Source organism: Sodiomyces alkalinus, assembly GCF_003711515.1.
Source record: "Sodiomyces alkalinus F11 unplaced genomic scaffold SODALscaffold_5, whole genome shotgun sequence".
Taxonomy (NCBI): domain Eukaryota; kingdom Fungi; phylum Ascomycota; class Sordariomycetes; order Glomerellales; family Plectosphaerellaceae; genus Sodiomyces; species Sodiomyces alkalinus.
The window spans coordinates 747,777-762,360 of record NW_021167083.1 but is presented as its reverse complement, the minus strand read 5'-3'; the positions used below and the strand labels follow the sequence as shown (position 1 = coordinate 762,360).

Genomic DNA, 14,584 nt, shown 5'->3' with positions numbered 1-14,584 from the left:
GAAAACCACCTTGATGGCCAGGCTGTGACCCTACAAGTATCTCCTCCAAGAAATAGAGTGTAATGATACAAGCATGGACAACCATGCATGGTACGGAGTACTCCGTTCCATGGAATAAAGATCGACATGTTATCGACCAATCTGGGTCATCGACTACATCACCCACCAACGTGAAGTACCTTATTCAGGTTCCAATTCCACAATCTCGTGGTGCTTCATCTACCTATTCACCTACACCTACACCTACACCCACAACATAACCTACGGACCTCCAGATCTACCAACCTCAAGCGACCTCCATACCGCTTAGAAACAAACCTTTCTTGCATTCCTACATTGCAACACATCGTTAAAGGATCTCGCCTACCCCCTCCTTTGTCTTTGTCTCCTCTTGAGTGCAGTATCCACATCTGATATCGACCTTCTTCCTCCACGCTCTGCGGTATATCTTACGTCCTTGTCTACAATCATCCTTCACTCAACTCGGTGGCCATTGCATCCTTATTGAGAAAGCCGCCGGCTGTCAGGTTGCTGAACTGCACTTGGATCGCTTGTCCAGAATCGAAGTCTGCACGCCCATTTCCCGCCACCACTCCTGGGCCTCTCATGCAGTCGAGATAGTATTCCCGCAGGAACCTACACTCGGAGGGGCTCACCGCCATGGAGCGACATGGACTAGATAATGACACGAAGGGATGGATTATGTGCATTGTGAGCGGAATAGGTAGGCTTTCTTTCCAGTTTCCCCTTTCTCCCCGACTCGGCAGTAACCCGTTTGCTCACAAACTTCTTCGCCTTGACAGCTTGTACCGCCGGCGCCTCCATCATTTACGTCGATCTTCTCATATCCCGCATAGTTCCTGGGAAAGCGAATTTCCGCATTCAAGATAGCAATGCATTTCTCGCTTGCGCTCTGAGCTTGAGCTTCGGAGTGATGGTATGTTAAGTCTGCGACATCTACCAAAAAGTCCGCGACCATTTGGCAGCCCGACTGACTCGGCATCTTCCAGACATTTTCCGCCCTCTACAGCATGCTCCCCGAGTCCAAGTCATACCTCCTTAGCGCTGGCTACTCAGATCAGACAGCAGGTGCCATTATGATGGGATGCTTCGTTGGCGGCTTCGTCGGGATCCAGTTCGTTTCTCGAGTTCTGCATCGGTACATGCCCTCCCACGTCGTCGACTGCGATCACACACACGATGGACCGAAACACCACGCCAGAAGTCTTAGCCGACAACACTTCTCACTACACCACGCTGATCGTCATAATTCCTCTCGGACCACCATCCCTGACGGGCCGCCGCATCACCACCACCACCACCACCACGATCTTGCTAACGGCCACCCAGTCGAGACCACGCCGCTCCTCAACGCCCACACTGAAGAACGCAGCGGCGGCCGACTGGCCGCTGGCCTACATCTTGACACGACACAAAATACATTGTCCAAGCCAGCCATCAAGACCCGACCGGCCTCTGTCAACCATCGCCCGTCCATCACTCAAGTGCAGAAGCGCGTCATCTCCTTTGTCAAGGACACCAAGTGCAACTGCGATCAAGGAGGCGCCTGCTATGGCTATTCAGATCCATGTGGCCAGGAGTGTTTCAAACACGTCAGCAACCGATCTTTGAACTCATCCCGACCAACGTCGCTTCTGCGTACCTCCACCGGGACACCCGATGCCCATCGCGATGCGCATCCTGCTGCAGCGACCATCGACATGCCCATCAGCCCCGGCAATCGCAGCCACAGCGCGGCATCGCGCGATCCACCTGACACGGCCGCAGCGGGAGGAGACGAGATGGAGACCCCAAGCAGCAGCGACTACTCTCCAGGCGACGGTGACGTCGAGGCACAACACCATCACCACGTCCCCGCCAACGCCTTCCTCTCCCTCGGCCTCCAGACGTCCATCGCCATCGCCCTGCACAAATTCCCCGAAGGCTTCATCACCTACGCCACCAACCACGCCAGCCCTACGCTGGGCTTCAGCGTCTTCATGGCCCTCTTCGTCCATAACATCACCGAGGGCTTCGCCATGGCCCTCCCCCTATACATGGCTCTGGGCTCGCGCCTCCGCGCCCTCGTCTGGTCTTCCCTGCTGGGCGGCCTCTCCCAGCCCCTGGGCGCCGCTATCGCCGTCCTCTGGTTCCGCGTTGCTCACCGCACCCACCTCTCGCCCGACGCCGTCGCCTACGCTTGCATGTTCGCCGTTACCGCGGGCATTATGGTCAGTGTGGGTCTGCAGCTATTTGCCGAGGCGCTGTGTCTCGATCACAACCGTAACCTGTGCCTCCTCTTTGGGTTCCTCGGCATGGCGTTGCTTGGTGTAAGCAGCGCCATCGCGTCTCAATGATGACTTTTTCTCGCATAGGGTTGGAAAAAGGCGGGGGTTTTCGGAGAACCTGGACCGTTTTCTGGACGTTTGTTTTGTCCTTCATTAGCTCTGAGACTGCGCATGCGAAGGAGTGGCATATACATTTTCTTTTCCCTTTTTCCTTCTTCACTTTTTTGGCTTTGGCAATCTTATGACACGTTCAAGGAAGGGACGGTTCTTGACGAGGGATAAGGCAAATATGGATAGGCTTTTTATGAAGCAGGTTCTCCGGCATATAGATAGTGGAGTTTAGGTGCTCGCATTGTGGACGTGGGTTTTATCATGTAGGAAATGAACTTTTGGGTAGCTCTGACGAAAACGAGCATACAAAAAAAATGTAGACCAAGTAGCAACTAATGAACATCCTTAGGTTGATATATCAGGGCGTCAAGAGTACCATGACACCATGACGCTGTGATGTCGGAATCACTGACCGCCAGTTCTGTGCACGCATACCTGGAGAACATGATGGCATATGATACGTCAAATATGCACATCTGCAAGATGCACGGGGGAATCCCGAATCATAAGCCCGCAAGTTATCAATCGCCGGTAATGGCCTTCATAAGCTATCAAGCTGGGTATCAGTAGATTCGTCATTACATCGTGCCCATTGTGCGCCAACCTCTCACAGCACCACCGGTCATTAGAATATAATTCTTCCTTTTTTTTTTCTGGCCTTTCTGTACAGAACAACCATTTTCCCTTGCTGCACAGCTTAAGCCCCTCCCAAAGCAGGGTCAATAAGCTTATCGAGTTCCCCGTCAATAAGGGCACGCATTTCCGCCTCGTCTCGCTGCCAGGAGGCATCACCCCCACCTGGGACGTCAAAATCGAAGTCGTCCCCGGCGCCGAACCAGAACTGCTCATCGTCCGGAAAGGGAGGGAACATAGATCCCATTGGCGCAGAGGGCTCGTTGCGGTACGCGATCGTCTGCGTCATGCCTAGGAAAGGCAGTTCCGGCATGGCGCGGTGGGCGCCGTCAATGGCAGCATCGCCGCCAGCTGCACCGCACGCGACGGATTCAATGCGCGCCGCATCATTAGATTCGGAATCGCCACGTCGCTCCAGGGAGGGTGTGGACACGTCTGGGTGGTTGGCCAGGTGTTGCTCCAAGTCATAGTGGCGAATGAATCGCTCCGAGCAGCCGGGGACGGTGCAAGCAACATTTCGGTTGACGCCCGTGATGGCATCGATGATATTCTCGGTCGGTTTCTTGCACTTCCTCTGTGTGCTGCCGCACTCTGTTGATGCTGTGAGAACGGGGCCTGGTCGCTGGACACCAAGATGGACGTGTCGGATGTGTATCTCGAGGTTGCCCTTCGTCACGAAACTGGCACCACAGCCCTGTTCATTGGACCACCAGGTGCTCAGGTCAGCCGTGCCCGAATGGTCAACCCGGCCACATATAAATCGAACACCCTGATGAACGGAACGGACATGCGCATTCAGGTTGTTCTTTTTGGTAAACTTCTTCCCACAGCCGTCCCACGTGCACTGGATCGTTTTGCGCGCGTTGAGCGGGATATCGGAATGATGAAGCTCGACGTGCTTTTCAAGCTCGCCCTGGCCTTTGCATCTCTGGTCGCAGAAGATGCAGTTCAGGTGCTCCTTGCGTATGTGCGTCTGCAGGTGCAGGAGGGAGACGAATCCAACACGCCGCGGCTTGCCATCCTCGCCTACCTCCTGCGCGCACTCGTCGCACCAGAAGCTGGGTTCGCTGTGTTCGCGCTTCTTGTGATTCCGCAGGGCGCCCTGGGAGTCGAAGCCAGCGCCGCACCCGGTTTCGGAGCACAGGAAGGCGGGCCCGCCTTGGTGTTCGGCACGAATATGGCGCTGCAACGTGCTGTGCTTGCGGAAGCTCTGGTCGCAGGGCGGGTATTCGCGGCAGCGATAACGCTCCTGACCGGTGTGAACCTCCTGATGTCGGCGGAGGCGTGTGGCGGTCAAGAAGGACTTGTTGCAGCCGCCCGTAGTGCATGTGTAGGCACGCTCTTGCGTATGGGAGCCTTTGATGTGCTGGCGCAGGTGCTTCTCCTCTCGGTACGATTTGTCGCAGCCATCGTATGTGCAGGTAAAAGGCCGATCATCTGTGTGAGACCGGAGGTGGGCTGCTAGGCGGGCAGGTCGGTTGAAGGTCTTCTCGCAGTCCGGGTAGGTGCACTTGATGATTTTGAGGTCAGATGGGAATTTGCGTGACCGGTTGGAGACTGTTGTAGTAGCCGTGTAGACTGTATCTGCCTTGGTTGCCGTGTCCCCGGAGGAGCTCGTAGAATCGTCATATTCGTCGTGGTCATGACTCTGGGCGTCTGAGGTTCCGTTCGGCCATTAGCGAATACATGGAGCTTGGTATGTTGGTAGAGCGGACTAACCCATAGGCTCCGGAGCTTCGACCAGAAGCCTTTTAGAAACAGGACCCTCGATTTCAGCCCCAATTCCGCCGATGTCTGCTTCGGCTTTACGCTTCGACATGGTCGGCTACACCATTCGGCTGTCCAAGGCCGAAACGGCTGAGCAGGATGAGGATTCCAGGCCCGACAACTCGATCCTAGCTTGACATATCTTGACCGGCAGAATTCTAGGCGGTGAGCGTCACTTTTTTAATTCCACTTAATCTTAATGCAACGGTTGTGCGTGTGGGGCTTCAAAGCCACATGGACCGTCCCAAGCGATTGTGCGTGGCTGTGGTGGCTTATGTAAGGTACCTTTAAGCCGACCCATGTTGGTGATTGACGCTAGTGCAGGGCCGACGATAGCAAATCCTTGCGCATCGCAGCCTTGCGCTTGTCCTTTTTTTTTTTCTTTTCTTTTTTTTTTCATCTTCATTAACAGCCATTCTTCACTTCACTTCCCCACCAGCCGACCAACGAATTACACGACGATAGCGACTTTTGAACCCGACCAGAACTCGTCCAACATCATCTGTCCAAAAAGTCAAAATGTCTGACTTCGGTGACGACAACTATGGCATGGGCGGCGCGTATGTGACCGTACTCTGGGGAACCAGCCACGTTAGAGATCTTTTTACGCGTCTAACCTTGGATGCAGTGACGAGCCCGTCCTTGAAGAGGACGACCAGCCCGACTACTACGACCCGGAGATGGTAGACGATGAGCAAGTCGGTCGTGACCAGGAAGGCGAGGAAGACGCGGACAACGTGGTTGCATCGGGCGACCCTTCGGCGGCGGCCAACGCAGGCAAGAGCAGCACACAGGCACACAAGGACAAGAAGATTCCCGACGACCAGAGGACCACGACACCATACATGACCAAGTACGAGAGGGCGCGCATCCTAGGGACGAGGGCCCTGCAGATCAGGTAGGTTGTCTTGAGGGGTGGGAGAAACAAACAATGGGAGAGAAGAGCGTCGGACTGATGCGCCTACTTCCAATCAGCATGAATGCTCCTGTGCTTGTCGACCTCGAGGGCGAGACGGATCCCCTGCAAATCGCGATCAAGGAGCTTCGTGAAAAGAAGATCCCTCTCATTGTGCGCCGGTACATGCCGGACGGATAGTAAGTCGATGGCTGCGAGATTGGACAGCGTTCTTCCCATAATGATTAGGTAGCTGACAACATTGCTCCCTCAGCTACGAGGACTGGACCTGCGAAGAGTTGCTCCAGTGAGGTGGTAACAGGTCGGACCAAGCTACGGAAAGCTCCGAGTCGAATCGAGACACGGCAATTCCCTTCTTCTAACACCTGCTCTGCTGATTTGGCTACGGTGGCCTTTTTTTCTCATTTGCACCAGTGTGCTACCAACTGAGTATACTAGCGAGGCGTTTCAGGAAAGAAATCTGATTTTGAGAGAGACTTAGTCGAGTTGCTGCAGTGTTCTTGCGTGACAATCCATTGCGGTTCACTCTCGAATATCTGTTTGGCTCGAACTGACAGAGCTCTGCACCATATGCTTCGGCATAAAGGGTCAGGACGCCCCTTTGAGCTCTGGCTTTAAAGCTCCATGATCTCAGCAAGTACCCAGTCGACAGACCGTCGACAGTTCTCCCACGGGGGTTTTAATGTACGATTGTGAGGCAGATGGCGACACAAAAAAAAAAGCCGTCGGGAATCCAGGAAGAATGCAGTGTGGCATGGCTTGACCACGTTAGAGTAACGAGGAAAAGAGTCGATACTCCGAGACACGGCATTCGATAGACGTCAGGATGAATCCTGGTACTCTCCGAAGGCTTCAGCTTGCTGGGGAGGGTATTCAAGTCTCGACATTCCACTGTCAAGAACGACTTCCTCCAGGAAATAACCTCCAGTTCAAGAGAGACAGGGTGGCATACCATAGATGACTACAGATCTTAATTTTAGCCAGGTAATCTGATGCCACCGTTCTCAGATCAAAGCCATCTAGGTCGCTCTAGTACGTTGACTTTTTGAACTGGAATAAGACCAGGAGAACTGCTTCATGGGGTATGGACCAGGTCCACACCTAAGGTAGCTAATAGCTACTGTCGACGAGAAAGGAACATTTCCGGAGAACACCTCAGTTGATATCAAATGATATTACCTAAGCCACTGTCTTGATGAGCAAGCTACCTTAAGGTACCTAAAGGTAAGGTATGACGCCAGTCCGGAGCCATCCACCGAATTGAAGGGCGGGGTCTGCTGGTGGGGTCACCGCAGCGGAGTCCTCGAAACTTCCCACCTTTCACTACTCCAAGGTGCCGGGAGTGTAACTCCCCCTCTCTGTATGACCTCCACTCGGCTTCTATACGTAATTTCCCCTAATTGAATTGATAACAGAGGCGATATCTCGGCCTTCTCCTGGAGGAAAGGTTCTTATACTTTCGCACTCTCTGAACCCCTCCCGCAGACTTCAACCGACAGCCTCTTTACGCGTCCCTCGGAACCCCCTGACTTCAATATCATCACCACCCCTTGTTGCGGTACGAAGCACCAAGCGTACTTCCCGAACACCTCCATCATGGCCTTCACAACGAAAGCGACCATCGCCTCCTTTGGCGGCCAACTCCTCAAACTATCCCACAAATCCGCCGTGACCGGCACCGACATGGCCCTGAACCTCTACCTCCCGCCGCAGTCCTCCACCAAGGCCGTCCCCCTCCTGATGTACCTCTCAGGCCTGACCTGCACCCCCGACAACGCGACCGAGAAGGCCTTCCTGCAATCCAGCGCCTCGGCCCGCGGCCTGGCCCTCCTCTTCCCGGACACTTCCCCGCGGGGGCTCGACATCCCCGGCGCCAACGACGCCTACGACTTCGGCGAGGCCGCCTCCTTCTACATCGACGCCACCCGCGCGCCCTACGCCCAGAACTACCAGATGGAGTCCTACCTGACCACCGAGCTCCCGGACCTCGTCTTCCGCGAGTTCGCCGGCAAGCTCGACCCGTCCCGCCTCTCCATCACCGGCCACTCCATGGGCGGCCACGGCGCCCTGTCCCTCTACCTCAAGTACCCCGGCAAGTACCGCAGCGTCAGCGCCTTCGCCCCCATCGCCAACCCTTCGCGCTGCCCCTGGGGCGAGAAGGCCTTCTCGGGCTACCTTGGCGACGATAGGGAGGAGTGGAAGAAGCACGACGCTACCGAGCTGGTTAAGGGGTGGAAGGGGCCTCTGAATGCCCTTATTGATGTCGTACGTGTAGTGCTTTTCTTCTTGAGGCATTCCTTTCTTTTGCTAACCACCAATGTCGTTTCTTGAAGGGGACGGGCGACAACTTTTACAAGCAGGGCCAGCTCCTTCCCGAGAACTTTGAAAAGGCAGTCAAGGATGCCGGTATTGAGGGATTGGAACTGCGGTACCAGGAGGTAAGTCGGCCCCCATCTACTATTGTCTGTTGCAAACGGGGAGTGATACTAATCGATATTCTCTCCGCAGGGTTATGATCACTCGTACTTCTTCATGGCCACTTTCCAACACGACCACGTCAACCACGCTGCAAAGTTTCTGGGCCTATAACTAGGAAGCAACAGGGGAATGAACGATGCAAGGAAATGGGAATATTGAAGCGACAAGAACTATAGACGAAGATAACGCCAAAGACGTCACTAAATGGTTGATGCAGATGCGCGTAATAAAACACCACCGCTATATCGAAGACACACAACGCTCCTGTCTATGAGGATGAAAATAATGAGGCTTAGATGATATCCCGTCACTTTCCTCCCATCATGCAAAAAACCGGGGGTAAATGCCAGAGCTCCGCCTCCTTGGTGAGAGACCACCGGCGAAGTGCCGGTGAAGTAGAGAAAAGATGCGTCCGTCGCCTACACGCCTTGTCGATATGAGAAGATCAAGTCCAATAAATGAATGGCCCGACCCGAAAAGATAAAAAGAAAGGCAAGAGAGAATTGTAAGGGGGTGATTGTCCAACTCCAAAAGCCGATGTCTCGAGCTCGCTCCAGCAGGCCTCCTAGCTAATCCTCCGCTCCAGCTCCGGGCTCAGGCCGCCTTTGACTCTCATCTCCCCATCCATCTCCTTGCGGACGCGCATGTACGCCAGCTTCTCGAACCGGCTGAGCGACTTCCACCACCGCTTCCCCGCCTCGTGCTCGCTGATGCGGTCCAGCAGCTCGGCCGTGTAGACGCGCACCTCGCGGTCCTTGTGGAAGAGCCCGAGCGCCACGTAGAACAGGCCGGCGTGCGACTCCGGCGCCACGGTCAGCAGGAGGCAGATCTCGTCGTAGGTGTGCACGTGCTTGGCGAACGCCATGTAGATCTCCTTGCTCTGGGCCGGGTTCAGCCGCTGCGTCCGTAGCCGGTCGTGCATGTGGTGGAGGTCGAGGCCTTTGAGTGGGCGTACTGTGTAGAGCTGCGCAAGATCCTGTTTTCGCCGCCGGTTCGTGTTAGCATAACCTTTTTTCACGCAACAGGTAGATGATGCCCTCCCCCGTGTTTCCGAGTGTTTTCGGCTCAGCGTACCTGAATGAAGCTGTAGTAGCTCCTGGTATTCCTCCACCCCTCAATCCTCGTCACGTTGCCCGCTAGCTCCTTCTGCTTCGACTGCTCATCTGCCCACACATAGCCGTGCCCGCTTACTACCCCGGGTCCTGACCCGGTCTCGGCGTCGTCGCCGCCAATGTACAGAGCACTCGCGCCGTACACGGACTCTTCGAAGGCGGCTGCGATGCGGGTAAACTTGATGACCCAATCCCTCCACATCGCCCGGATGACGCGCTCGCCGCGCCGGGCGGCGATGCATTTCAAAACCTCCCGCATAAAGGCCGCGTCGCCCGTCAGGTCGGTTTCCGCCGAGACCTTGGACGTGCCCCCCACCAGCCCGGCAAACGAAGGATTCTGCTGCTGGAAATACACCATGCCTTCGGTCACGGCGGCAGGGTCGGTTTTGCTGCTGATCTTGACCCGGCCCGACGGCAGATCGCACAGGACGTCCCACCATTCCGGATGCATCTCGAACGTCGGGTTCGTGACGCCGGCGATGAAGCCGGGGACTCGGAGCAGGTCGTCCACTTTAGTCAGGTCGGTGTACGGGAAGGCGTGCCGGGTGAAACCGCGCAGAGTGCCCCCGGATGCTAGGGCGCAAGCGGCGAGCACGGCCTCCGCCACGTCCCCGGAGGGCATGTTATGTCCCAAGAAGATCACGCGCTTCTGCGTGAGAAGGGCGTTGACAAGCACAACGATGGGATGTGTGTTGGGGCCGTTGGTGGTGAGGTGCGGATGCAGGGGGAATGGCTGCGGCGACTTGCTGTGCTGCTCGGAGAACTTCTGGATGAGCTTGATCAGGGAGAAGTCGCCCACCGTCTCCGGCATGATGGCGACCGGCACCTTGATGGGGATGGGAATGCCCTTGTACATGACCTTGCTCTCGAATTCGTGCGTGTCCCGGGGAACCGAGTACTTCGACTGGCTCTGCCCCTGGCCCTCGATGTATTCCTTCGTTCCCGCTCTCGAGATGTCTGGTCGTTTCGGGGGCTGTTGGCTGTCATCCAGCGATGGCTCGGGGAGCGGCTCGCCGCGGTCTTCGGCGAGGCGCATTTCAATCATTTGTTCGAATTTCTCCACGAAGAGGTCCTTGTCGTCGCTGGCTAATAACAGATGTCTTTCAAGTAAACTCAACTTGGGCATGAGCGACAGATCCATGGCATTAACGGCGTCGTACAACATGGCCAGTGTTTCTGGCACGGGCGACTTAAAGTATTCTTCTAGTGCAAGCAGCAACAGGGGCTTTAAGCATAGTTTTAGCTGGCCTTGCACCTTATACCGCGGGGGTTTAAACGGAACGAGGAGTAGACTATATGTCTAGCCTCTGGGACGAAAAGGGGTGTCCTTACCTTGTAAATATGTAGGAACGGATGGCGCGTGCATATGGCCATGGCCTTCACCACGGCACCTCTCTTTACCGTCTTATCCTGCTTCGTGTTAACCAGGTTGAGAACATGAACCAGGGGCGGTCCCTCCCCGCCTTCTGGCTCGCTGTCTGTTGATTCGTCGTCGTCGTCGTCGTCGCCCCCGTCGTCGCCACCTTGGCCACCGTCTTCCTCCTCATACTCTTCACTAATGATACCCGCCGCTGCGTTCAGCTTCCTCTGTCTTCGTCTCTGTCGCCTTTCTCTCTTTGCTCGTTCTTCTTCTTCCTCCTCCTGGCTCGTGTCTTTATGTAAGAAGAATATCGTCCAGTCCTGGTTGCGGACGTGCGCCTGGTCTGGTAGCATGAGTTCGGCTAGCATGTGCTCGTCACCCGTGATGGCTACAGGATACTGGTGCTCCATCACGGGCCCGCGGTCGATATCGAAGGATGCTACTAATATGTACTCAACATGATTCTCGGTGGAGCCTCTGGGATATTGGGGCCGCAGTTTACGAGCAGGATGAGCGTTTGGGTTATATCGCCTGGGGGGGGCCGAGAGGGAGGAGTGTTGGGAGGAGAGACCGGTGGAGGGTGTCTTGGACTTGGAGCCTTGGTCGGAAGAGTGATCGGCCTCTGCGATGGACGGGTGAGGAGGACGCGAGGGCCGTGAATAATTCGACATCTGAGAAGGAGATCTGGAGGCGGGGAAGTTGGAGAGGGAGGTACGGCGGCTGGGCCACGGCCCATTTTGGCTGCCATGGATATTGCCGCTGCTGTGGTTGCGCGTGAGGAACGGCAACGAGGCGTTGGTCGAAGCCATGATATGATGCTATGCCACCAGTATTCGAATCCGTGAAGATGTCGCACCGTAGCCAAGAGGGTCAACCAGTATCGGAAGGCTTCTAGACGAGATGTATTCGATTATAGCGCGGAGATCGGGGGAGGGGGAGGTCGGTCTGAGCCCTGGAAACCTACGTCCTCGGCCGGGTGCGAGTTGAATCTAGTGACCACGATCTAGACCGGTACATGATCTCGTGGACTGTGGCTTCCGTGGGATAGTTGCTGCCAATGATGTGCAGGAAGACGATGACTGAGGTGTCGAAAGGGTAATTAACGGCTCGACTTCTGCGCGTTGACTCGGTGGAAACGTCAGCCGAGTCAGTCAACAGCCTCGTCGGTGAAGAAAGGGGGGTGGATCGAAAATAGGGGTCGAGACTGTAGAAAACCCCTTGGATTCAGGGATTCGTAGGATTCCGGAGCGGTCCGACTCTTGTCCTTTTCTCTTCCTTCTAGCTCTTCTCGATTCCCCTCCTTCCCCCGGTACGCTGAGGGTTACCTTCATTGGTTGGCGGCTGGACAGGGGCTGTGCTATGATCCCCCAGAGCTGAGGGAACAGCGGAAAGGAGAGGATTCGAACTAGGGATCGCTTAGCTTTTTTTAGCAGCACAGGGTCCCCGAGGCAAGGTGCGTGTACTGAAACGGCCCCTTATTAGCCACGTTGTGTGGCTTTGCAAAGGAGTTCTGGTTGTTCCAGCCACAGATTACTACCCCACAGAAATTTACCGTTTCGTTCTGGTCAGTGCTCGGTATGCAGGTACGTACCTAATTAGCTAATAAGGTACCCGAGAATTGGTGTCGTTGCTGGGAAGCAATTATTATTACGTACGTTTGTTTACTTTGGAATCAACAGTTGCGCCCTCCCCTGTACCATGTCCAACAGCGTCTTGGAAGCACATGAACGAACACCCTACAATAGCTCGCACGATTGCGCAATACCGAACATAGACAATTGAGCTCAAAGGAATTCTACAAGAAAAAAAAAACCCCGAGAACAAAACCCTTCTGCCCAACTTCATCGCTGTGGTTACCTTACTCAAATCCCTTATCCATCTTATCGACTTCGCCAACGTCCGAGATCGACCCAACCACGGATACTCCACCTCACGGAACGTATCAACAAAGTAGGTATTGCAGACTTCACGTGGTCATTCTTATATCTAAGGTATATATATTCAATTCTATCCATCCCTAACCCCAGACCGGGCAAAATGGTAAGTCCGCTCAACCTCCCAGCAGTCTCCATCCCCTGGAAAGTACAATGTCCCATCTCCCTAACCTTCCTCTTCGCCTCGCTTGTAGGCCATGCCTGCTGCATACAAACCCTCCCCACTCGGGTACGGGTCTCCACGTAGCTCCCCCTTCCGCCGCCCCGAATCTCCTGCTTCGCCCTCCGCCAGCTCCCCGCTTCCGCTTCGACAAACAACCCCATCCGGGTCACCCACAAAAGCAGCACCCTTCCGCGCCAGCACCTCCAGGTTCGCCGCCGACCCTGTAACGCCGACAAAATCCTCGGCAGACGACCTGACGCCCAAGGGGACACCACGCGCCCAAGAGACGCCCGCCGACATCATGCTGGCCTCCCCGCGGGCAGTGACTCGGGCATCGCCATCGCCATCGCCCACCAAGCCACCCACCTACGGCAACGCCCTGGGGCAGCTGCAACAAACCCAGGTCAGGACGTTGCGGGAGGGCTTCGAAATCCTCGACCGGGACAGCGACGGCGTCGTCAATAGAGAGGATGTGGCGGACATGCTGAACCAACTTGGTACGTAGACCTCTCTCTCTCTCTCTCTGCGTCACGGGAGAGAGTGCCGAAACAACATAAGCGCTGACCGTTGACCCCTCCCCTTTTGTTTCTTCAGGTCTACCCGCGGATGCATCCGACGTATCCAAATTCTTCCCGCCCTCGGCCCCTCAGACCATCACCATGGCCGCCTTCCTCAACTCCGTCGCGTCCATGTTAGCGGCGCTGTCGGCCCAGTCGGAGCTGATCTCCGCCTTCTCGGCCTTCGATGACGACGACAGCGGGCAGATTGACCTGGCCGAGCTTCGGGACGCGCTGCTGCACACGGCGCCGGAATCCGGTGAGCGGCCTTTGACGGCGGCCGAGGTCGACAAGGTCATAGAGGGCTTCACGGGCCGGAGGGCTTTCAGCCGCAACATGCAGCAGGGTGGGCTGGGAAAGCGTGGCGAAGTGTTCCGGTACCAGGACTTTGTCAACTCCATCATGGGCGCAAATGGCAACTCGGAGTCTTCCTCGGCTGAGGGATCCGAAGACTGAAGTCTCACGAGGCTTTGCTGTCTTTGAACGGGGAGTTTCTACTCCTGGCTTGATCGGGTATTTTTCTCGGGGCTTAACAGGTTGGGCAGGGCGTTTGGGGATGACCAGGGCATTATGTAGGACGTGTGCGTCAGGGTATGAAAGGAATGAATTGTTTTTTTTTGTGTGTGGGCTTTTGTTACTGCACTCACATTTGCGAGTTTAGTCTTCGGTCGCTACTGATTTCTAGGGATGTCCTGACATGATTAGGCCGTGCTATAGGAAGCGATGGTGAAGCGGATAATCTGAATGAAGCACCGAAAGTAGGGTCCTCTTCTTTGACTAACAGGACGCTTTTCGGTTTCTACGGACAAAGATAAGATGAATCAGATCCTCGACAGTCGAGTCTAGTCAGCTACGTCTACACAACAGCCTTTCCAGACCCTGTACGCAATAACACCTAACTTACGCTCGATCACGCAGGGTATTTAGCATGACGCGCTCAAGCTTCCTTTCGTCAATGTCAGGGTCGAGTATCAACGGGCCTTGGTCACTCTGTGTCGGCTTCTTTAGAGATCGTCCAAGCAACCCCGGTCCATGACATCCATTAGAATAAAGGGGGCCAGCTGCCGTGGGATGTCCTCGGCCGAGCGCCAGGAGTGCACCCGGGGAACGGGAATAGTAGTATACTCGCGAAGATACTCGAGAATCATGACCTCTTTCTTGACCTTCTCGGCACTCCATGACGAATACGTGCGGCCGGGGATGGGGAATCGAATAAACGCCGAGGTAGGTCTGCTATCATCGATGCCTCCTTCCGGACGCTTAAT

At 55.4% G+C, this 14,584-nt stretch overlaps 6 protein-coding genes across 6 annotated transcripts; 4 read left to right on the top strand and 2 right to left on the bottom strand.

Annotated features, from left to right (window-relative positions):
* Positions 1–221: 221 nt before the first annotated feature.
* Positions 222–2,763, top strand: SODALDRAFT_295390 (hypothetical protein). Its single transcript, XM_028608779.1, has 3 exons — positions 222–724; positions 804–937; positions 1,011–2,763. The coding sequence occupies exons 1-3, from the start codon at positions 661–663 to the stop codon at positions 2,355–2,357; spliced, it is 1,545 nt and encodes a 514-aa protein (XP_028466370.1). The 5' UTR covers positions 222–660; the 3' UTR covers positions 2,358–2,763.
* On the bottom strand, positions 2,634–4,899 carry SODALDRAFT_295388 (zinc finger protein). The gene is made up of 2 exons (XM_028608778.1): positions 4,752–4,899; positions 2,634–4,688 (listed from the first exon to the last, which is right to left on the bottom strand). Exons 1-2 carry the CDS (start codon positions 4,849–4,851, stop codon positions 3,097–3,099), a joined length of 1,692 nt encoding a protein of 563 aa, XP_028466369.1. The 5' UTR covers positions 4,852–4,899; the 3' UTR covers positions 2,634–3,096.
* Positions 4,900–5,168: 269 nt separating this feature from the next.
* On the top strand, positions 5,169–6,200 carry SODALDRAFT_165209 (RNA polymerase Rpb6). The gene is made up of 5 exons (XM_028606968.1): positions 5,169–5,359; positions 5,428–5,437; positions 5,522–5,697; positions 5,775–5,894; positions 5,969–6,200. The coding sequence occupies exons 1-5, from the start codon at positions 5,319–5,321 to the stop codon at positions 6,003–6,005; spliced, it is 384 nt and encodes a 127-aa protein (XP_028466368.1). The 5' UTR covers positions 5,169–5,318; the 3' UTR covers positions 6,006–6,200.
* Positions 6,201–7,311: 1,111 nt separating this feature from the next.
* SODALDRAFT_324022 (S-formylglutathione hydrolase) lies at positions 7,312–8,304 on the top strand (the record flags this gene model as incomplete). Its single annotated transcript, XM_028609850.1, has 3 exons — positions 7,312–7,980; positions 8,049–8,153; positions 8,224–8,304. 3 exons carry the CDS (start codon positions 7,312–7,314, stop codon positions 8,302–8,304), a joined length of 855 nt encoding a protein of 284 aa, XP_028466367.1.
* A 454-nt stretch (positions 8,305–8,758) lies between these two features.
* Positions 8,759–11,474, bottom strand: SODALDRAFT_339921 (spindle pole body interacting protein; the record flags this gene model as incomplete). Its single annotated transcript, XM_028612897.1, has 3 exons — positions 8,759–9,169; positions 9,268–10,530; positions 10,638–11,474. The coding sequence occupies 3 exons, from the start codon at positions 11,472–11,474 to the stop codon at positions 8,759–8,761; spliced, it is 2,511 nt and encodes an 836-aa protein (XP_028466366.1).
* A 1,228-nt stretch (positions 11,475–12,702) lies between these two features.
* On the top strand, positions 12,703–13,775 carry SODALDRAFT_324020 (EF-hand; the record flags this gene model as incomplete). Its single annotated transcript, XM_028609849.1, has 3 exons — positions 12,703–12,705; positions 12,794–13,259; positions 13,357–13,775. The coding sequence occupies 3 exons, from the start codon at positions 12,703–12,705 to the stop codon at positions 13,773–13,775; spliced, it is 888 nt and encodes a 295-aa protein (XP_028466365.1).
* Between the last annotated feature and the right edge of the window lie 809 nt (positions 13,776–14,584).